The 24,967-nt window shown below is 36.2% G+C and overlaps 1 protein-coding gene across 2 annotated transcripts in view; it reads right to left on the reverse strand.

The window, feature by feature from the left end:
* Positions 1-4,337: 4,337 nt before the first annotated feature.
* iglon5 (IgLON family member 5) overlaps positions 4,338-24,967 on the reverse strand; it is a 212,197-nt gene continuing 191,567 nt past the window's right edge. For both annotated transcript variants that reach the window (XM_077221624.1, XM_077221625.1), the window contains exons 5-8: positions 21,161-21,292; positions 19,935-20,055; positions 19,680-19,831; positions 4,338-11,910 (exon numbers count right to left, since the gene is read on the reverse strand). In XM_077221624.1, coding sequence (XP_077077739.1) covers positions 11,810-11,910; positions 19,680-19,831; positions 19,935-20,055; positions 21,161-21,292 — 506 coding nt within the window. In that variant the 3' untranslated portion in view covers positions 4,338-11,809. The remainder of the gene's footprint in view (positions 11,911-19,679; positions 19,832-19,934; positions 20,056-21,160; positions 21,293-24,967) is intronic.

A 24,967-nucleotide genomic window follows, 5' to 3' on the forward strand; every position in this document is an offset into this window, starting at 1 on the left:
TCAGTTTCTGTCAAAATAGAGAACTAAAAGCACTTTAGTGGGTTTTATTTTTTGATGGTGGTCGCTTTGAGGTTCAGCCACAACATATTACGGTACACACCGTCGATATATAGTTCATTTTGGCTGCTGGGAAAAACAGTGTAACATATTCACATGCTTACTTACAGTTCTCTGAAGTTGCTTAATGTCACATGCAGGTAAACAAATAAAAAAATATATTTTATTGTGTTTTATTCTAATTGTTTTAATTTGTAAATTAACTATTATTAATTAATTAGCCTACAGTATGTACATATTTATTATTACCAATAAAAATGTATTTATTTGCATAATCTAAATTTTTATATTATTATTGCTATGCATTTCAATTAAAGTTACTATAAATATTAAATTATTTGTTATATACATAGATTATTAACAATCCAAATAAAGTGCTTTATTTTTAAACGATTAATTATTAAAATTAATTATTTATTGTTGATTAATTCATTATTTTTGTACATGGTATAATTATTAAATTATATATAAATATTAAATTAATTGTTATAGCCTATGTATTATTACCAATCCCAAACACTTTTAATTTTTAAATGATTTATGATTAAAATGATTAACTCTTATTATTGAATATTGTTGATTAATTAATTATATCTGTACATAATACAATGTTCATATTTATTAAATTAAACAAATATAAAATTAATTCATTGCTATATGTATTAATAATTTACTGTATTTAATGATTTATTATTATTGATGATTAATTATAATTAATCATAATTTAATATAAATGTTACATTAATTGTTAAATGGAGATTTAACAATTCATGTAAAAAGATTTATATAATATAATATAAAGATTTATATAATTAATATAAAAAGATTTATATTAACAATTATTTATTAATTATTATGTATTTGTATTATTATTAAATTAAATATAGCTATTAAAATTATTATATTATTTAATTCTTAAATAAATTAACTCGCATATCCCAGTTTGGGAAACATATTTATAGACACCTAAAATCTTAATATTAAAATAAGAAATATTTTTCTCAGCATCTTGTTTAATCAAGATGTAGCAGGAATTTCTTGGGTCACACAGAATATATCTAATGCTTCACTTGTTCAGGTGTTTGGATTGAAGTCTTCCTCAGAAGTAAAATGTCACGAAGCAGGTCTGTTGTCTTTAATGAGACATTCCCTGCAAACTAAAAATGCCAGTCTGCCAGTTTTCTTCTCAACAAATGATGTGTGTGGACGTAAATACGTCTCAAGGCTGGAGAGGAAGGATAACTTTTCATGAATTTACAGTCATTAAAAACAAGATGAATTGTGTCACTGTTCAACCAAGTAGCTGAAAGTTTATCGCCAGTGAAAACTTATTTAAAGTATCCATGCCATTATAGTGCATGCATTGAGAATAACCAATGCACAAAAAAAGTATTTTATTTGACTCAAGTTGTTAATTGCAATATTGACTTTTAAACTATTTAAACTGGACTAGTAAACCCTAAATTCTGAAAGTGGCACATTTATTTATGTTGGCTATTTGACCTTGTTGACCCAAATATGAATAACTCATGCATTTGAATAAAGTCGATAAAGCGTATTTGAACAAATATATTTGAATTGAAGGTTATATAGGCTTTTGAACATAATTGGATAATTTTATGCTCATGCAATATTATTCCTGCTTGCAATAGAAATAAAGATGGTATCAGGAAACGGCTGAAGCTGGTGTGAAAAATGCAAATAACCCTACAACCCTATACTTTGAGGAAAAGATAAAAACAGAAGAAAGAAGGGGGGGGGGGGGGGGGGGAACAACATGGACAGTGAAAATAATTTTCTTTTGAAAATTCACTTACTGAAATAATACAGACCTTAAAAACAGTACAACAGCATTTATAGAAACACAACAGAATTATTGGAGGTTAAAACACTTTCTTACATACGTTGAGCGATAAACAATAACAATAAATATATAGTTCTGAAAATTCACACCACAACAATAACGATAACGGCACAGAGGAATCACTTAAAAAACAATTTAATTTTGCTGATGAATAATAAAACATTGACGGCCAATCAGAATCCAGCATGGTTTAATGAGCTCGACCATTTAAAGCACAAACTGCAGAGAGCTTATAATAAACAGAACATTATCCAATAATCTTTGTTTTATATAAATAATTTGTTATATATATATATATATATATATATATATATATATATATATATAAATAGTTTTATTATGAGTTTCTTTCTTCTGCTGAACACAAAAGTAGATATTTTAAAGAATGTCAATAATCAGACACTTGACTGTATTGACTTTCATAGTATTTTTTTCCTACTATAGAAGTGAATGGAGTCCATCAACTGTCTGGTTACTGACATTCTTCTAAATATCTTTTTTTGTGTTCAGCAGAAGAAATACATTCATACAGGTTTGAAACAACTTGAGGATGAGTGAATGATGCCAGAATTATTCAGAACTATTCCTTTAATATCATATTTTAAATATGATGGTTTCACTATAAATACACACCTGCAAAATACACCCAACATAATATATGATATTTACCATCTGAATCTAATAATGTCATGTCAACAAATGGAAAAGTCAGCCACTGTTTATAATAATGTTTATTCATTAAATTATAAACCCTTTTAACCCAGTTCTTCAGTTATTGAAAAATATTACTAACAAAACTGAACAAATTACCTTGAACAAAACTGAAAACCATTAAGACAACCTTTGTTTCAAAAAATAGTCAATAGTTTTATCGATTCTCATTTGCAACATAAATCTACTATCTACAACATAGCATTAAATATATATTAAAATTAAAATAAAATTATAAAAAGCATTAAATATTAGATCAAATTAGCGCAGAATCACCTTCACGTTCGCGTCTGTGATCAGACAAATGTCCTCATGCATCATCAATAGCGGTTGTTAAAGCTGCAGTCCGTAGTTTCTTATCAGTCGCTCACGTCGACGTCACGTCTCGTTCAGGGAACGAGGGTTACATTAGTAACCAAGACATTTTTCCTCTTTGTCGCCATCTCTGTTCGAAATCTGCTCGAGGAATTATCAACTTTACGTGGGTTGTGCCTCGGCACGGCACAGCGCGGATGAATCCAGTGTTTGGAGGAGAACGTGCGGCTGTCAGTCAAAAACAGTCAATATTTCCTCTAAAATGTAAGTGACTTAAAAATAATTACTTGTTTATTGAACTGTCATATGAAAACACATTTTCAATCGTGATGGTATTCATCACTCTTGGTCAATGTTGCTGATCAACTGTATCATATTATAAAAATAAAAACTTTTATTTTATTTTTAAATTTTTTTAACTTTTAAAATTTTAATGCAGTATGTTGACCGAGTTTCTTTTTTGTGAGCTTTGGTCATTTGTTTTTCGATGTATATCCTCGAGAGACTGCACGAGCGTCAACAGTGCATGTGTTTAAGGTCCCTGCACACTGAGCTCGAAACTTTCGTATCCGTTTTTTCGTATTTGGTCATTCGGTTGCTGTGAATTGTAAAAAAAACGCCTCTCCAAATACTTGCTACGGATGCGAAAAACGTTTTTTTTCCAATTTTTTTTTATGACGGACGAAGGTTTCAGAGGCAGTGTTACTAATAAAATACCTTACTCACCATCATCTCTGGTGGTAATAAAGAAAAAAGAGAATGCGATTAAGCTGCTTTTACAACATTTCAAATCTGTCAGTTCTCTATATCTTTGAAAAGCAATGCCAATGTTGATTCTTGTTTTATTACGAGCTTTAGCGCTTTTTTTCTTTATTACCTTACGGATATGACAAGAGACACAAAAACCCTCCTGCAAGGTCTTAAATATACAGTATACACTTATAATATGCTTACCATAGTGATTACAAAAATACGTTTTGGAAGAAAGACTGATGATGTTTTGGCTCATTATTTACATATTGTTGATTTTGAACAAAAAAATTACATAGTATAGCTTTAACCTAAAATCGATTTAAAAAAAAGAAGTTCCTTTTCAGTAGTACAGTACATCATGCTTGATCAAGATGTACAAGGAATTTCAGAAGTCCAATTGTGAGATAAAAATCGCAATTACCTTTTTTTATTCTGTAGCGGAAACAAGCTTCCATAGAATCTAATGCTTTATTTGTCACATGTTCAGGTGTTTGCCTTGACCTCAGAAGACAACAAACACACAAAAACACATAAAATGTCACAGCAACAGGTTGTGTTCTTTAATGAGCGTTTCCCTGGATGCTTCTAGTCACACAAATGCAACTAGAGAAATAAAAAAAACACAGACTCACAGAAGTATGTTAAAAACAAAATTCAGTTTTATTTTTCACCTTCCATTTTTATTTCTTGACTTTTTTTTTCCTCTTTGTGGATTAAAAAAAATTACACACACCTAAAAACAAAGGACAGGGAAAACTGTAAAACAAATGACGTTGAAAGAAACGTTACATCACAGCACAGAATGTGTCGTTGTGGAAGACAACGTTCTGTTATTTTCCGCAGTTCTTCAGTTGATTTCTTGAAGACAGTTGACAATTACAGAGGGGATAAAATCCATTTGTCTGAAACAGAATCACGACCCAGCATGCCTGCCCGTAAGAAGGCCAGAGAATGTACAGACACACACACTGTCTCTCTCTCTCTCTCTCTCTCTCTCTCTCTCTCTCTCTCTCTCACACACACACACACACACACACACACATCTATATTACAGAGTCACTGAGGTGGAGGTCTGGAGGACACGGCGCGACGGGACGCTCGGATCAGGGAAAGGACGTCCGACTGGCTGGAAAGGCCAGTAACTCCTTTAGAAACCAGTTGAAAGTGACACGGGCTAATGGTGTGTGTTCACCGCGTGACTGACAGCGCAGACGTCACACTCTGCTCAAAAACAGCATGTGTTGTTGACATTCGGCGAGGCTCAGAATCAAGCGCTTATTGAAAAGCGCAGCGGAGGGTCGATCACCCGCTGACTCTGGAGAAACTGGCCCTGTCACGTCTTCTTAACGCCTGTGCTGTGCTGACAACTTAATTAGTCCTAATTATGCACATTAGTAATTAGTGAATTCTTATTCAAACATGTGCAAATGATTGACATAAAACCATCTGTTTCTTGTATATCCGTTTACATTTACATTTATTCATTTAGCTGACGATTTTATCCAAAGCGACTTACAATTGCTATGTTTCAGAGGTCGCACGCCTCTGGGGCAACTCGGGGTTAAGTGTCTTGCTCAGGGACACATTGGTGTCTCACAGTGGATTCGAACCCGGGTCTCTCACACCACAGGCATGTGTCTTATCCACTGCGCCATCACCACTTTTTTACATTACATCACCATATCCCTCTTTTACATTACAATGAACTCTGTCATCAACTTCTATCTGTCTATCTATCTATCTATCTATCTATCTATCTATCTATCTATCTATCTATCTATCTATCTATCTATCTATCTATCTATCTATCTATCTATCTATCTATCTATCTATCTATCTATCTATCTATCTATCTATCTATCTATCTATGTACAAGCATCATATTGTCATGCATTATCAAATTTACACAAAAAAAATATTTAGGCCTAAATTTGAGATTTATGGATTTGGATTGCAACTAAACTGAATGTGATGTACGTGTGTCAGTCATACATAAATTAAACAGGAAAGATTTGTACACTCAAAAAAAATCATGGTGTTTATTATGTGTATCTATTTGATTTGATTTAAATAATGTCAAAAGGCAGATTGCTTACAATCAGCGTAAATATGTTGACTGTGAAAACAATTACATATTCAGTTAAAGCGTATGAACATGGTTAAAATATGACTAGTGGAACAAGCAATATTCACTTAAAATGTATGAGATTGAAAGAAATGGATTTATTGATGAAAACTATATAAACCTGGTTATTGTGTATTTAAATGCATTCAGGTTATTAGTTCTATCATCTTACGTGAAATCATACTTGTTTCATTCGTGTATGACTGACACATATAAATCACATTAAGTTAATATATTAAAATTCTGTAATCCAAATAAATGTACATTTTATATGCAATTCAGATACATAAATCTTAAATTTAGGCCTACATATTTTTTTTAGTTCCTTTAGCCAAAATGCCTGCGTTTGACTTCTTTGACTAAAATATCTCTCTAAAGATGTGTTTTTAAAAATGTATAATTATTTTCAGCTATTGACTTCAAAATGCAACGCTAATCACACAAGATGCTGAAAACCAGCAAGATGTGACACAATGGCCAAGAACGTCAATCCTGACACGTTCACACAGACACAGACATCTTCAAAACGCAACATCTATGCGACACAATATCATACGGTCAGTTTTCTCTTTCATGATGGAGCAATCTTATTGAGAAAGTTAGTAAACCGTTTGACGTTTATAGCCAAGAACCCGAATAGCACCAAACATTCACATCTGCATTTGTTTCTGGCCGAAAGCCGTTTTAAATTGCATTTGTAAAGAGAACAATTGTGTGATATTAGTGATACATAGTACCCATAACAAGCATCTGCCCGCTTATATTCTCACAATTGATCTTTTTCATCTAAATTTGACTACCAACGGCGGGACTATCTAACATTTGCCCGTTCTATTATCTATTTCTACATGCAAACTGTCTCAATATGTTGTCTCCAGATACACAGTATCAGTAGGCACTGACTTACAGTTTTTCAAAAGCTCTCTGTACATATTTTGGTTATTTATGTAACACTGGCTAGTGCAACAAAAACAAAAGCACACGCAATACTTCGAGAAACATTTTAAACCAGGCTAAAGTGGTCACAGAGCTGGTTTTACATGTCAGGGTGGTCTAGTTTGATGGTTTTAAAGAGGTTATGGGAACTTGTCAGCTGGTCAGGTTGGGAGACCACCTTGCTGACCAGCTAAACCCCAGTTTACTATACTATAATACTACTATTCCCATTACTACTACTACTTTTACTAAATGCATCATGCAGGGTTATTTGGCACTGCCATCTTGTGGCCCAATGAAGCAGTTTTAACATTCAGTATTAATTCACACTATGACAAATGATAATTAGGCAACAATGTGCAGTATTGAGGACTAATCAGGAAAAAGTTCACTGTTAGATCTATAGACATGAGCAGCAGATGAAAAACATGATGACTTTTACTGTCCAGTCAATGAGTTTTGTATGAAAGTACCTCAAAGTAAACCAGTTGCAGACTTCCTTCCAAATCCCCATAACATCACATGCAATGATCTAGAACGAACTTCAGAGAGTTAAGGCTTGGTCACACCAAGGACGATAACTATAACCAGTGGCCTTTGCTATGTTTCAATCGTTTCACTTGAAATGGGCCTCACAACAGAAGAGGCGTCCGCTTGCACTCGAACAAGAGCCGTCATCACGGAAATTAATGGGGGCTACGGGCAAAAATGCTGATATTTAAAAAAAGATATATGGGTCTTGTATGAGCTCTTGTCATTAATATTTATAACAGGCCATAGACTGCTGTTTTCCTAAATATCACCAGCACAATTGCAAATGCGATAGCCTATTGATTTCATAACAACAGTAGTTAATGTTAGGTTTTAGGTCTTTCATTTTAGTTGTTCTAAACTAATCCACAGAACCATGTTTCGTAACTAATTTAATTATTTTTTAATGAATCGTTTGACTGAATGATGGTGGACATCCAACTGTTCCTTTGAAACAGGCCTCCGAATTGACTATAACAATAACCATAAAGATATAAATTGTTCTAAATATAAAAGAATAGCACAACTATATCATTAAAAAAATCGTTGGAATTACTTTCAGAAAGATTATTTTCCAGCTAACATTGACAGCCAATAAAAATCCATCTCAGTTTAATATGCTCAGACAACTATAAGTAAGCCATTTGTAAATTAGGGACGGATTAAATATTTGGGAACTGGACAGAAAATGCATTTACAAGTTTATAATTTAGTTAAAATATATTTTGCAGCTGTAGTTTCACGCGGTGTTACACAAACACTTGAGTGTGCATGTGCCTCGATGCCTTTGACATGCCGCTTCTGTAGAGCATTTTGCAGGTTTCCCTGTCCGATCCGACCTGTTCCCATCCGTCCTCCAGGCCAGACCTCTACCTCAGTCCCCTCTCAATCCCAATCTCTGCAGCTCAGCACGGGAATCACGAGGGGAAATGATCCCAGGCCGAGACATACACCAGCAGTGCTCCATCACGATAACCACCACACACCCATATAAACCACCCAAAACAGACATTTACATGCGTTATACCCACACGAGAATGTGAAACGACAATTCATACTTTTTTTTCTCTTTTGTTTACTTATATTTGAGGAGAATACATGTACACAGAGATGGATCGGCGGACCTCGAGGTCGATGCGAACAGGAGTATGATAGGAAAAGTGTGAAGCGGAGTGATAGCGGGATAGAAAGTTTACGAGATGAGAAAAATCAGCGGCTTTTGTGCTTGATATTGAACCCTTGTACAGTGGCGGGAAAGTATTTTGACATTTAAGTCACAATTAAATGTCTGAATGTCAATTGCATTAAGTGTCTTGCTTTTTTAAGTAATTTTTGCTATGATTTTTACTAGATTAATATCTTCAGCTGTAGTTTATTCTATTAACTTAATGTTTGATAACCAGAAAGTGTCCAATTGTTACTTTCCAACACTATTTTTATTGTTGTATACCTTGTAATCTTTCAAACTTCATTTTGAGAAGTACTTTAAAGTGTGTTTGTACTTTATTTCGTAAAAACAAATGGTTTGATGGACTATTTATAATGTATGATCTAATCAATCAAGTGTTGTTTAAGTGTCCAAATACTATTTTGCGGCCACTGTGTACTTTACTAAGTAGTGTGCAAATTCTTCAATTAGTGTAAGAATGCACAGTCTTCAGCGTTCATTAATAATGGCGTAGTGGCCGTCAATTGAACTTTAAATGGGTTTCGGTTTTATTCAGGGGTTATTGCTGGCTGAAATGCAATAATGGTGCACATATTCAGGGAACGCAACATCATCCTATTATAGTATATACAGCATTAACATTGCAAACTGAATGGTTAGCGCTCATGCAGGGTCATTGTGAAGGGTTGCATAAAGCATGCGTTAAGTCACGCACCGCTGCTTTACGTCAAAGCCTCTTCGCCGTGTGCTCTTAAGTGGCGGTTAATTATCCTGTAGGGGATCGGACTCCACATCGGGGTCCAGACTCAAAGGCACAGCTGTCCTTGAAGAGGATTCTGTCAGCGCCTGGACTGAGCTTGATTTATGAGCTCTGCCGTTCACCAGATGGGGGACGGAGAGAAAACGACGGTCCGCTTGCTTAGCGACTCACAGTCGCTTGCTAATTACATCTTTATCTCCCGCTAATCTGATTCTGAAGCGAAAAAAAGAGGCAGCGAACAGAATCTAATACTGCGTTCCATTCAACTTGGAAGAGTGCAATCGAATGCAACATGAAGTCAGAATTGCAATTGGTGCAGAAATTCACACGCTGATATGCAGGATAAATAAAACACACTGTGATGAATAAAATGTTAAGCAAATGTGCATAAAACACTATGATCCTGTCCGTAACCTGCACACCTACAGAACAAATGCTAGCATTGCATAGCATCGCAATTTGGCTGCGAGAGTAACGCTAATGATAGCACTGCTTCATTAGCCTATACCCATGTCATTTCCATAGCATAACGCATGAACTAATGCATGCATTTATGGAGACGTCACATAGGAATATCCGACAATCGTCTTTGAATGGAACGCAGCATTGCAACAACATATTGATGTGTAACCGCAGGATTCTGAGGCTTTTGGTTATGTCATCGAGGCAGACATGAGCATTACATCATTACGGCATAATATATCATACATTACAATCATCAACAGCATGAAAAAAAAATCGCAATACATACAGTACACATTTTTAAATGATATTAGGGCGCCTACACGCTAGAGTTTTCAATGCAAATGCATTGAGTTCAATGGAAAAGACAGAGGACAAATGCGATGGATTGGACAAGTAACACTCTACTTCGTATATCGTATACTTCGTACTGTATATTTGTGGTACCACGGCCATTTTCTCATGCTCAAAACAGATCTTCTGATTCATCTAGCGTGCAAGCGCCCTCACATTTCACTGATTGCTCTCTTTAACGGACTTGGTCAAATTACTTCCATTTTAAAAAAGTTAATCATGGTAAAACAGAGCACAATACTTCAAAAAGTTTTTTTGTTCTTTTTTGCTGTTTGATGAATTCAGTGATTTTAAGTACAAAATATTTTCACACACATGGCTTGTGATCAGCTCTGACATTTTTTTTTTCTCACATGGAATTACTATCATATTTATTCAAATACTTAACATTGTCATCATCATTATTATCATCGTCATCATCATTATTAACACCAAAAATGAATAGCAGTTAACCTTGCAGATTAAAATGTACACAGTGCAGGGGGTTAAAACGGGGTCGGTGCAGGAAGTGAGGTCACAAGAGGGACATTTCTAACCGGTACATGCTATCCACAAGCAACAAGAAGTCGATGAACTGTTTCAGGGCAAGAGACGCCAGAAACTTCTGCTGCCTTCAAGTCCTTGTGGAAAGTTCCTACTTACGAGTTTGTACTAATTATGATGCATTCACGCTATTTTGAAACATATTGCGCAACTTCATATGTCTTTCACTCTTTGCCTCGCGTTTCTCACTTTTGAAAGCCATGTTTGCAAATGTTTTTAGTACATGAATGAAGTCTACAGCTGTAATTTTCATTTTATTAACTAAAGTTCGACTACCAGAAAGTGTTCTCACTTTTCATTTCCAACATAATATATATAACTTTACAATCTCAAACCTCATTTTGAAAAGCAATTTAAAGTATTTAAATGTTTTAACTTCCCGTCAAACACAAGACGTTTAAGCACTTGTGCAACAAACACGAGGAGCACTTTTCTAAATGTGAGTTAAAAACTAAACTTATCACGATCAACACCAATGAATCTCCTCTAATAATGACATTTTGGTGGCGAATGCATGGTCATCTCGTAAATACGATCATTTCAACGTGACTTAAAGGCAGCAATATCGTCCAAGCCAAAAGGCTGAAACAGAGAGGCTGATGGGAAACGGTGAAATGAGTTGCCTCTACTGCATACATATTTACACTGAGGACGATCTGAGTGATGGACAGACTGAGGACAATATGAGGGCTGGACGCGGGTCAGATGCTCGCTTTGGGTCGAGAGCCCAAACGAACGCAAACGAGGGGCCGAGATGACACGGCACTCCTGCTAACCCTCGCTAGAAAGAAAAACACGTGGTTTGACATCAGTCATAGTAGCTACGCATGTCAGAATGCACCGGCGTTCAGCTCAGATCTCTGCGTTCGGATCAGAGGGTCAGCGGCCGACGGGCCCGCTGGTGAAACAGCTCCGAGAGGGTCACCCGAACATCGCAACCATCGTCGTCAACACCGTCACGTTACGACCAGCATGTCCAGCACGCACATCAAGAAACACAGAACCGTTATCTTGTCGTTCACATCATTTGCATCACATAGCAGGTTTGGACGTTAAAAGGTGACCGTCGTTGGGGGAAATGAAGCGTGATATGCGACCGGGCGTGAATGGAAATAGGAAGAGAAAGGAATGGCCGAGTGATGTAGCGATGGCTCCTGGATTAATGCATAATTTCTTTTTGTTCACAGTGATGGGTTCGTATTTAAAGACTCCTTCCAAAGCGGGAAAGTTTTAGACCTTCATCAGAACAGAGATGGAGAGGCAGAACCACAGACCGACTCCTGATAAACGTCCGTTCAGAGACACCCCTCCGCCGTACACCGCCCCGGGCCCTGCAAGAGCAGAGAAGCAGACGTGAACACGGAAAACCATAGAGACAAAGGTGGTCGCTGGTAAAGTCAATATGAAATCATCAGCAAAATGCACATTTCTTAAAAAAAAATTAAATAAAAAAAAGTCTTAGTGAGTGCATGTATTGATTGCACTGTTGCATGCTCAATACATTAAAACATTTTCATCAATGTTCAATCAAAATTATATTTGATATTTCATTATTTTTATTAAATAATAATTTGCTCCACTTCTAAAACAACTTTCCCCGTTTGGCTGATTACACAATCACAATCTTGTGATTGGCTGTCACAAGCCCTTTAAACTAGAAAATGAGTAATATTATGCAGGTTGAAAGGATCGCAAATTTTTGACTTTAACCTCATTTTGAAGGCTTAATAAATCTGTATATTATATCTATATATAGTGCATTTAAATCTTACATTATAAGTATAAATCCAATTAAAATAACTTAAAATTATTTTATTAAAATGTCAAATATTTACACAAATAAATCAAATATTAAAAATAAAAAAATGAAACGCAAGAAATAAAATACAATAACAATTATAATGAATTAAATATATATATATATATATATATATATATATATATATATATATATATATATATTTTTTTTTTTTAGAATAAACAATAGAGTTGTGTATATGGCTTATTTTTAACAGCACTGCAGATTCATTATTTTAGTTTGTTTGACTGATATTCACTTTAAAATGTCACGTCCAGTTTAGTTTTGTTCATGGACTTTCAGTGAGTTTTCATCTGCCATTTCTTTGTTCAGTTTCCCGCTACTCATCCGTCTCCTTGTTTACCATCATTATTAGTTCATGTGCCTCAGCTGTGTTTAGTAATTAATCCTCGTTATGTTCACTAAAGTTGTTCCTTCTCCTGCACTCCTCGTCTGGTCACCGTAATACCGACACCGTGTTAACCTGAGTTTCCCTGATTCTTGAGTGTTACTATTAAAGTGTTGTTTGGATTTCATCTTCTGAGTCTTCCCCCTGTTCCTGAGTACACCACAGCATTACAATCATGACAAATTTAAACTTGAATTGATATTTGAGCCAAAACAACATATTTATGAAAGCATTCAGAGTTGAAGTACGTTAGACAGTATTATTCCCAAACAGAAGACAGAAAAATAAATGAAAGAAATTATAGGAGAAAATAACAGCATACGTGTTTGGAACGACATGAGGATGAATAAATAATTGCAGGATTTTCATTTCCACATGATCTATTCCTAAGACAGACAGAGGTGGGATAGATGTTTATTCTCTTAAGGATGAAGATAAAGGTTGCAGCAAGTTTGATGGAAAAGTGAGAGTCAAGGCCAGACGCTGATGTGGAGAGGAGACGTATGTAACTGACGACAGGAGACTCATCACGGGAAGAACTCGTGGAGATAATGGGAGACAGAATGAGACGGTGAAGGGAGGGATGGAGGACTTGCTTACAATGGTAAAGCATGAGGGGGGAAACGGCATGAACAGAACAGGAATCACTCACTGGGGACTGAAATGTGGAGAATGGAGGGAGAGAATCTGCTGATGACTTCCTGGGGTAACAGGACAACAGAGCGGGAACAAACGAGAGGAGAGGAGAGCAGCGCTCTCACATAATGGGCTGGAGAATGAACAAGAAGGGTGGAATGGAAAAGGAGGGAAGAAACGGCAAAAAACAGATGACATGGATATGGATCATAATGATGCTGTGTGGTAGTTTTACTAATACTGGTTGTGCGAAGGATAATGTAATATTATCGAAGCAATAATGTACAGCCAATCTATAAACAATTAATCCCTCTAATTGGACAATATACAGTTGTAATCAAAATTATTTAACCCCAATTGCAAATCAGGTTTATTGGGAAAATGTACAGACTTTCAGCCGTTTGCAATCGACAAATCAAACAAAAGTAGTTGAAGTGGTTTCCCCAAATTCAACTGAAAATGCAACTTTTAATATTTCTGCAGTCTCGAAATGATTCAACCTCTTCATGGCAAGCATCTCCTGGCAGTGTTTCTGATTAATCTTAACCCATTCCTCACGAGCAACGCCTCTAGTTCAGTAATATTCTTCTTCAGTAATATCCTACCAGAGATTTTCTATGGGGTTAATAATACGTTTTATTTAAATAGCACCTTTCCAGGGCTCAAGGATGCTATAACAACAATAAACAAGCAACAATAAAGGCAATGGACAAAGACAGCGGACAAAACAACAGTAGGTAGATGAAAGTGTAAGTACAGTAAATGAGGAATTAGGTAGATGGGGTTCAAGTCAGGTGACTGTGATGGCCACTGTACAATCTTCCAGGACTTCTTCTGAACTGACGGCATGACGTTTTCTCCTAGGATTTCCTGATACTTCAATGAATCCATCTTGTCTTCCACACGCTGCAGGTTTCCAGTGCCAGAGGATATAAAGCATCATGAGCCAAAACATGCTTAAAGGATTAGTACACTTTAAAAAAAAACTTTTGCTGATAATTTACTCACCCCCATGTCTTCCTTGCTCTGTTCTGTGATGCGTGTTCGTGACATGATCTTTTCAACGTAATTGCGTATTACGTGACGTCACGAACGTGCATCACAGAACAGAGCAAGGCGAGCATTTGTGCTTATGAAACTTTTTTATTTATTTTTGAAATGACTGATCGTTTCGCTAGATAAGACCCTTATTCATCGTCTGGTGTCGTTTAAAGCCCTTTGAAGCTGCACTGAAACTGTCATTTGGTCCTTGAATCGTTTGGGTCCCATTGAAGTCCATTATATGGAGGAAAATCCTGGAATGCTTTCATCAAAAACCTTAATTTCTTTTCGACTGAAGAAAGAAAGACATGGACATCTTGGATGACATGGGGGTGAGTAAATTATCAGCAAAAGTTTTTTTTTAAAAGTGATCTAATCCTTTAACTTTAGACAGTTCTCTACTACTAATGCTTCATTCTTCTTCTGGTCCATAGGTTTTCTCCACAGAACAGAATCCCAAAACTTCTGTGGGTTATGATTTTGAGCACTTTTCTTGTGCTTTTGGGTCAGTAGTGGTGTACGTCTCGGAGTTCTGGCATGCGTTTAGTACGCAAGTGCCTCAGTGCCTGTTGACACCAAGTCTTCCTGCAGGTGTTTTGCATGTCACTCACTTTTTCTGAACCTGCCTCCTCAGAAATCTGGTTGCAGCCGTTGATAGTAACCACTGTTAGACTGGGATATACTGAGATGGACTGAGATATATAGCACTATAATGAAAAAATATAACACAGCCCTAATAGCTTTGCAAAAACAAACAAACAAAAAAAAACACTGGAGGTTTGAAAGTTTTGTCCATTAATTTATGCTTAAATCAGAAGCAGCCGTGCGTGAAAAACAACATTGGAACAAATGTAAGGTGTTTCTGTGTATATGCTCAATCACTCAATACAACGATGTTTTGGCTCCATCCCAAGGTATTGCCGTGACCCGTTCCTCCTCCTCTCTCGGTTTTGCTCTGCATTGAATCTTCTAACACCAGCAAACTTTTCCACTGAGAGATCTGCCGCCTGCTGGGTCCAGAACAGTGTCAGACGCTGACGATAAGTTATTACATACAGGAGTTGACTTGGTGCTGCTTTTGTTTTTGTGTTTAACATCGCCTTTATAGGTTATCCTTTAGGGCTAGAAAGTGTGACCCTAAAATTGAGTGAAGCTAGCTGTTTCTCAGGAAGAGCTGAAACATCATTTATCACCAGAACCTAGAGATGGATAACGGGAGACTTTAAAAGCCTTTTTTTAAATAAGAAATGCATCAACAGAGGAGCTTGTTGAGCTACTTAAATATTTTAAGATGGCCATTAAGCAACTTACTGGCTAGTGGCTACTTGCTGAATTTTGTGAAATGATAAAGTATGTTTCTGGGAGAACAGAGAAAGATTTGTTTAATTGGAAACCTTTATTACTAGAATTGGCAAAAGCATTTTAGCATCTCATAAAGCAGATTTAACAAAGTAATGAGGTATAAGTATACGACAACGTCTGAATGGAAATCATACAGCACTACGTGAAACACTAATGCTAATCATTTATGCAATGATTGCAATGGCAGAACTGAAATACTTGCCTCGCTAATTGGTTGTTTATGTTCTGTGCAGTTCATTTGTGCTATAGATTTACACTACCGTTTGAAAACATTTCATCATTAAGTATGTGAGAGGAATCAGGAGGTAACTGCTACAGAAAACAAGTAAACCGCTGCGGTGAATTATCCTCAGCAAAGAAAGAGGCTTAAATTAATGAAATATTCATTTTATGAAATATTCTTTACAACCTGATGGGAAAAATAATATATATATATATATATATATATATATATATATATATATATATACATATATAATTTAGAAAACTGATGAGAAAAATCTTTAGTACAAGGAAATCACTAGAGTTGTTATTATTTGTTATTGTGTCCTTGTTGTTTCATTCAGCCCTGGGTTTTTAAAAATCCCTGAGGTTTGTCTTCAATAAAGCAGAGCTACAGTATAAGACTATTTACAGTCAGACAATGAAAGCTTTCGGTAAACGCTCAAAGCACATTTTCCACAACAGTGCATGTTTTATATGAATCCTCTATTACTCAAGACACTGATGTCCTGCAGTGGACAAAATGCTGTAATTTATTAAGCCTTCAAAATGAGGTTAAAGGCAATTTGCTGTAACAAAACTTTAATTCAGTTAACAAACACTTCGGGCACTACAAACTTCAACAAAGTTTTGTTAGAATCGTCATAGTTCATTTTAAATTGTTGGCTGTGCAATTTATGTACGCATTTTGCGAGCTGAATTATAACGATAAAACTGACCTTAATGTGTGACAAAACTACATTTCCCACAATTCTCTGTGGTAGCATGACAATATTAAATTGCCCCATTATGCATTATTGCCCCATTTTCGGATATTCCCTTTCATGCAGTGTGTAATACAGCTGTTTGTGAATGTAAAAGGTCTGCAAAGTTTTAAAAATCAAAGTGCAGATAAATGGAGTTTTTGTCTCCTAAAAGAAAGGATCGATTTTGAACAGCCTGAAATGAGTCGTCAGCAATTCCAGTCTCACTTTCTGCTGAACCTGCAAACAAGTCGTAGCTGAGACTGGAAGAGTTTGGTTTGAGTTGTTCATGTCAATGTCGAGAAGACGCTGTTTACTGCAAATCCACTTTGAGGCACTAACAAAGGATGAGATTGATACGGTAAAAACCAATTGTTACTGTTCGTATCACTGTGAATCAAGTGCTGAGAAAGAGCTGAAACTCCCCATACAAAAATGTAATATATGGCCATATATGTACCTATATTTTAAATAGCATGACATATATCTATACATATATTTGACTTATCTGAGAACACAATATATGCCTGCAACATATATGAACATTTACGTGTCCAAACATGTGAAGAAAATATTTGAGTTCATCCATATATGATACCATATATCTGCATATATTACAGTAGAGTATTGGTTTAAGTATATAAGTATAAATATGTGACATACATATTTGTTTCCAACATATTTAATAAATGAATGTAAACATACATGCATGTGATACTGATGCATTGAAATAAGTACATATATGCATATATACATAATATGCGTCTTACATATATTTAACATGTATGTGCATATACTGGAAAATATATGGCCCTTACATGAAAATAGCAATTTTTGCTATATATGTTTCATATACGTCTATGTGTTTTATATATATGAATTTTGCATATATTCTCATACAGGCATTATATATGTAATTTACATATATTGACATATATCACATTTCTGTATGGGTCAGATATGCTAATGTGAGTTATTCTGACACATGCTGTAAACAAGGCCATACGTAGGGTTTATAATTACAGAGGTCACAATATAGATTTTGCTAGCGGGGTTTGGGGACATGCTTGGCTGTTTGAAATATTTAAATGCTGTTCAGAAACAGAAATTAGCTGAGCTGCTTTGTTTACTGAGTAACAGCTGCATTTCTGTTGTTCCATAAAAGCCATCTAAAGTGAATGTTATGTGCATTTTCATTCAGAGCATCTCCTTCACTTGTTGGGCTTGTTTCGGAGTGCGCATTCACTCTCATTATTAACTCTTTACCCACCATTGACAGAATTTTCTGGCTTTCCGTGTTTTCACTGTTATACAGTAGGGGGCACTCAACATTAAACAGCATATAAATCAAAACTGTCTAATGTTTCTGAATGAAATGTCGACCCAGTATGAGCTGGGACTGTGAAGCTTTAGGGGTGTTGATGGACACGATCTACTCCATTTATGTTTTGATCATCGTTCTGAATACGATCTGGATGAAGTCTTTTGACAAAAATGCAATTTTCACAGATTTTTGCTCAAAATGTTGCTTTTTTTATGAAACTTACCCACATTCAAGTGTTGATAAAAGCTAGAATTAAATGGCTCTGTTCTTTCTTTTGATATATTTAATAAATTTCAGATATTCATACAACAAAATATATTGGGGGCCATGACACTTTTGTGAAAATGATCCAAAAATGCTGGAGCAAGCTGGCAACTTTTTTCAAAAACGCTGGCGGTGAAAGAGTTAAACTTATGCCTGATGAAAATGGCTTTGTTAATCTTTCTTGTCTTGTCACACTGACACCTATTGCAATGAATCCCGTTAATTATAGCCTATATTTTCAATTAAAAACAGCTAAATTAAACAAAAGTTTATTAGTTTGCACCCCTAAATATTTCTGTTGGTCGTTTAATATTTCGATTGCAAAACAGCTGACAAATATTACATGTTGAGTTTATCTCACACTTTATGACCATGTACTAATTCGTGATCAGCAGCTTCTGTGAACATAAAACCCTCCTACTTTAATGCGCGGGTCATCTCTAACATTTTGCTTAGCATTGCGCAAAATCCATGCAGCACAAAATTAGAGTTAATATTAGGCAATTATTTCACAACCTTTATTATATACACCTCGGTCCAGACCTCAGGGACCTCTGTAAGTGCTTGACCAATCACGACAGACTAGGCCATCTGACCAATCAGAGCAGAGCAGGCTCTTGGAAAGGAGGAGTTTAGAAAGACCAGATGCTTTATCGAACCGTTTTAGAAACTGTGAGAAAAGAGCTGATGCTGCAATGTATATTATGACAAAGTTAAAGTGTTTTTTGACCTTCGATGCATGTAAACCTATTGAAGAAACCTTTAAAATAGAATATTAGAGACACTTTAAAATACAAGCATGAATTTCACACCTAAGGCACACCGTTTTTGATGTATTGGTGCTAAACAAGCTTAATCAATGACTAAAAAAGAGAAAATTAATGAAATTGTCACTTATTTCCAATCAAAATCACCTCAAACATCATAACAAGGACTTTCGAGCTTATGCATGGGAATTGTGCTGTAGTGTCACAAACCCTTTTAAATGCTTCACGCTGTAGCAGGAGTTTGTTCAAGCTATGCATTATTAAAAAGGGTGAAAACGATGCACTTTGCTGAGTTTACAGTACCAGACCATTTGCTTTCAAGCACCATCAATGGACACATCGCTATTATCCGTCTACGGAGGAGCTCTACGTGAAAACTAGCCTCGGGAAGCGAGAATTGTACATTTGTTTATTTTGTACAGTGGAAAGTCACTTCCTGCAGGGTGTTTATTTATCCTTGACTTTATGCCTTTGTAGATTTACGAATGTTTGGAGAGTGTTTGAGTGCGAGTGTGTCTGCAATGGCATACTCACTGAAGAGTAACATGCTGGCATTAGAAGCCCCGAGGCGGTTGGAGGCGAAACAGGTGTAGTTGCCAAAGTGTTTTTCTGTGACGTTGGTGAAGAGCAGCAGGGAACGTGTTTTCTCGTTTTTAATCTTCAGCGTGTTATCGCTCTCTACCGGCCTGAGGAAGAAATAATGAGAAAGATCACACTTTAGAGTTGAGCGAGTTGTCACGTAAGTCAGTATGTGCTGCTTCCCATGGTTCACAGCGTCTCTTTCCTTACCTTCGGTCATCCCTGTACCATTCAAAGGACGCGGTAGGAACCGCCATAGCTTCACACCGCAGAATTGCAGTTTTCCCCAGCTGGGCAGGCATGTTCTTTACATCTGTAATTGTCGGTGGATCTAAAGAGCAACAGCTCAAAGTTATAATGCTGATTTGTTGATGTTTCAAAGAATAGGCTAATTGATCAAAAAGTATTTGATTTGTTCAGGATATTTGTTAGTAGTCTCTAATGATAAGATTTTTGTCATTAAAAATACATCAAGGTGGCTGGTAACCTTTCGATCCAATGTTTTTGAGACGCTTACAAAAGCTCTCAACACTAATATTGACCCTGACCCATTTATAGCCCTATTTGGGGCCTGATATCCCCTAGGCCTGATTTGGTGGCCCGAGTTCGTAAAGTCATTGCTTTTACTACAATCTTGGCCAGACGGGCTATCCTTCTGAAGTGGAAGCATGTTTCCCCTCCAGCACATGACAGGTGGATCCAGGTCATTTTCTAATGTATTGGGCTTGAAAGGTTAAGATGCTCACTATCTGGTTCACTTAAATCCTTTTAAAAGACCCAGGATCCCTTCTTAAAATAAATTAAGGCTTTACCTTGTACACCTGTAACAGGCAATGATACATACTTTTCACCTGTTAGAAGGATATATCTATAAAAAAGGAACTTTAACAATTTTATTTTATTATATTTTTTTCATTTGAGTTATTGGATTTGGGAGGGTATGTAAGGGATTAATAATGGACAATGTTTTATGCTCTACTGTTTTTTACGGTGTCATATTCTGTACTGTCACTGAAAACCAATAAAAAGATTTGGAGTAAAACACATCAAGGTGCCCCCAACTCTAACGTTTGTTTCTCCGCTCATATTTAATATTATATTTCCTGTATAATGAGTGTGTTGTAGATCTGTGTTTTATTGATTGTTGTCTCCACTCTCTATACTCCCACTTGAGTCTTGAGTCTTTTTAAGGTATGAACAACCAGTGCTAAAACAAGGGGGTTTCATGACACTTTAAGAACAGTAATGAAGTACTTTTACTCAAGTTCTTTACAACCCCATGGAGATGAGAAGAGATGATTAAAAGATAGAGTTTAACTCTACAGATGGCCGACAGCAATTCAATTTATGTTTCCATTACACCATCACAGAGTGTTCTGGAACAGTCTCAACGATCTCATTAGGATGTAATGTGTGTTTGTGACGACTCGACTTACAGTTGACTGTGACCTTGACACGGCGTGTGTCTGGCGGCGCCACACCGTTGTTGGTGATGCATTCAAATTCCTCTGCTTGATGCCGCTTGATTTCTGTGATTTCCAGAAATTCGCCCTCGCTCATGAGACCGTCTGTGAAGACAGAAGACGAGAAGGTGATTGAATACACGCCGCCGTGGTGCACAATGTCATACGTGAGTGTAATTGGGAGGGTAGGTGTTGTAGAAGCAGGCGCATTAGGATCATTGTTCCACACTGTCATATTAAACAAAAAAAGGCTAGAGGCTATTTCTCTCGGTCGGTGTACCACAGGGGACGGTTCTCCTGGAGAAACCAGCTGTTGAATGTAGTGCAATGGTGAGACGGGAATTCAGCGATTTGAACCCGGCTCTTTAACCACTACTCTACATTTTCTAAAATGACTAAACGATTTAACCCTTTCACCCAACCCCTTACAAGTTTATTTCAACAGTGTTCAAGGTGAACAGGGCTTGCTGTGGAGTCAAGACAAATATGAGGCAAACGTCATGTCACATTTTATTATTGGCTGTTTCAACACGTACATGTTTAACCCCCCAATCTAATGTGAGCATATGTAAGTATTGGGCCAATTGACTCAAAATGTGTTTCTAAGTGATCAGCTTCAGCTGTGTCCTGTAGCTTTAATTGTTCATACATAAAACAGCCTTGATGATATATGTATATATATATATACATATATATATACTCAGATCAATAGTTTCTTCTCACAATACCTTAAAGGAATAGTTCACTTAAAAATGAAAATTCTGTCATCAGACAGTTGATGGACCCCATTGACTTTCATAGTATTTTTTTCCTACTATAGAAGTCAATGGAGTCCATCAACTGTCTGGTTACTGACATTCTTCAAAATATCTTCCTTTGTGTTCAGCAGAAGAAAGAAATTTATACAGGTTTTTAAGAATTTGAGGGTGAGTAAATAATGACAGAATTTTCATTTTTAAGTGAACTCTTCTTTTAAAGGTGCAGTATGTAATATTGACAGCTAGCGGTTGAAATGGATACTGCAGTCCAAATTAAAAATATTGTAGAGAGTTGTTTCTCCTGCCAACTCCTCCTCAGACTCGATTTGCCAGATTGAGGACTAATGCTGCCTTCACGTGCTATAGGAAATTTCCTACTTCCCACTTCTGAAGTCGTGATTACGAGCTTGACGCATTCAAGTGGTTTGTTGTCAGGAAGAACAGGAATCATGGAGAACACCAGATTTATTCCTGCCTATTTATTGGGAACATCTTATTAAAGCCAAACTGATATTTAGCATCCCAATCACTGACAACCATATAAACATTCAATGTGCTATCTAGGTAGACAGCTTGCTGATATTTCTGGAATTTTAGTCAAATGCAGTCTATTTTTATAAAACATACGGGAGAGCCGGAATAGTTGAAACACTTTTCAGATAAACTCGTTTTCTAAGATAAGGTTTCAGATATATTTTTTTCTTTTTCTGATCAACAACTCACATATGTGTTCTCTTAGTATCATGTGTTATTCGGTACAAATATAGAATGATTTAAGTAAAAATTGACTTTGAACGGTAGTTGTGCTTTGTTTCAATCGTCCCGCATGAGCGGGAACACATGGGTGGGACGGATGAAACATAACAGTTTAAACGGCAACTATTCATCTAAACGTATTTTGTAATTTATTTTAAAGGTTCGTATTAACCATTTTTGTTCTGTCGCCCAATAAACAATAGGCGATAATAAGCCTATGCGCATTTTGCGTAATCTCATAGGCTATTTTGACGAAGACAGACAAATCAGTTTACAATTCATTTTCTTAAATTTCTTCCTCGAGTCATATTGAGTGTTTGCTAGTTGAATAGCCTGTTATTATGAACATAACACAATTATGAACACTTGTTTGAACCGTCCCGACAGCGCCTCCTGCCAGTTAAACCTGTTTTACACTTAAACTAAAAAACTTGCACACTTAAGGGTGTGTTGCATTACCAATACACCTGCCGTATTATCATTACAATGGCACATGAAACAATAAATACTTGTCAGTCAAAAAAAAGTGTCACACGGAAGAATTCACTCACCGCACTCAAAAACCGCTTTCCGGCTTTAATAATAAGAAATGTTTTCGCGGGTCTGGTCAGCATTGCGTGCTGTACGTGCTGACAAAAATTGACATACATGATGTGAGCGGTTTTCAAGGAAATCTCAATGGTTCATCCGTCCCGTGTTTCAATCGCCCTGGCTCTCCCCTACACTACACTAAAATGATAATTAATATTTGTAAATATGCACTACTTTAATGACAAGACATGGTGATGTACCTGTTGTGTAAAAAATGAGTAAAGAATACTAGTCACAGCAGCAATCATTCTCCCCTCTGCCATGTTTAAATTGTATGGCCTGCCCAACTCCCGAGTTTCCAGTGGTAAATACGACTTGAGAGGGCGTTCATGTACAATTTTTAACTAGGAAACTCATATATACGATAATTCCGATAGCACGTGAAGGCAGAATTACATACTGTAAGTTTATGAGTTGATTTATCTGCATTTTATTTAACGGCTCTTTGGAATACTTGATTCTGATTGGTCTATTGCGACATCCAGCGGTATGTTGGATGGAAAAAACCCATAACACAGGTTCACAAGTCGCCGCTTTTACGCTGGCTGTTTTTTTCCTTGTGGAAGTTTTGCATTTGGTGAGCCATTAAAATATTAAAACTCAAATCAATATTTTGTGTACAGTTATTTAATTATGTCATCCGGAATCACGGAAGCACTCTCTTGTTTCACACAAACGCAGCTGCTGCCATTTTGCGGCGATTGTTTTGTACACTTTAATGGATTATAACATAACAAACAGGTACGATTTAACATTTTTATTTTTAAATCAATATCTCTTATCCCCATAATTATTAATGTTGTGAAATACCATGTAATAAGTGGTAAATGAATGTATTCCTTAAATGTCCGTCTATTTTGAACTTGCCGTGCTAGGAACTGCTTTCTCCGCGGAAGCTTTGCGTTTAAAGGCCTTATAAAATATTTCAACTCAGACCAATATTTCTTGGCTAATTATTGACTTATGTGGCAATACATCCACATGTACTGTGATAATGTACAGTACATCCAGCCCGTTGTTATCTCAGAATAAACCCCTTCAGGCCGATGCAAGACCGTCCTGATCACCCTGTCAGGGTTTAATCTGCGAGAACAACCGGCTGGATGTACATTATCCCTTACTTAATACTCTCCCATTCATAGAGATTTTTAGATGGATGTCGAGGCTTTTTAGGTCGGGTGGAATCTGTGATCTCTGACCCAGTTTGTTTGCTGGCTTTCATGGCTACAGTACGCTGTGTTTTCCGGCAACTGGCAAATACTATTGGGTGAATTGGCATTGGGCGGAGTCACACAGACCAAAACAAAAACAGACATTCCCATACGGATTGCACATTTCAGAGTAAAATAACAGGATCTAGCATTGTTTTTCTGAGAAGTATGTGAACTCAGCATGTTTCCTAAATATCTGCAAACATATGGTATTTTTAGTATAGTATTATGGTATTTATGCGATAGTACAGTAAAAGAAAAAATGACATACAGCACCTTTAACAACTAGCAAATGCACACAAATTTATAACAAGGTCTCAATTCTCAAACTCCACAGACCTTATATAACCTTCACACCCATCTTCAAACTAAACAAGTACTGAAAATTATATAACTTTCAGACTTCAAACTAAATTTAATGCGATGAACCTTTTCTTTTCTGTTTGCAATTCTGTTTGGTGCTT

This window comes from Siphateles boraxobius, unplaced genomic scaffold, assembly GCF_051911475.1.
Source record: "Siphateles boraxobius isolate OS27281-9 unplaced genomic scaffold, OSU_SipBor_1 84, whole genome shotgun sequence".
Lineage (NCBI taxonomy): Eukaryota > Metazoa > Chordata > Actinopteri > Cypriniformes > Leuciscidae > Siphateles > Siphateles boraxobius.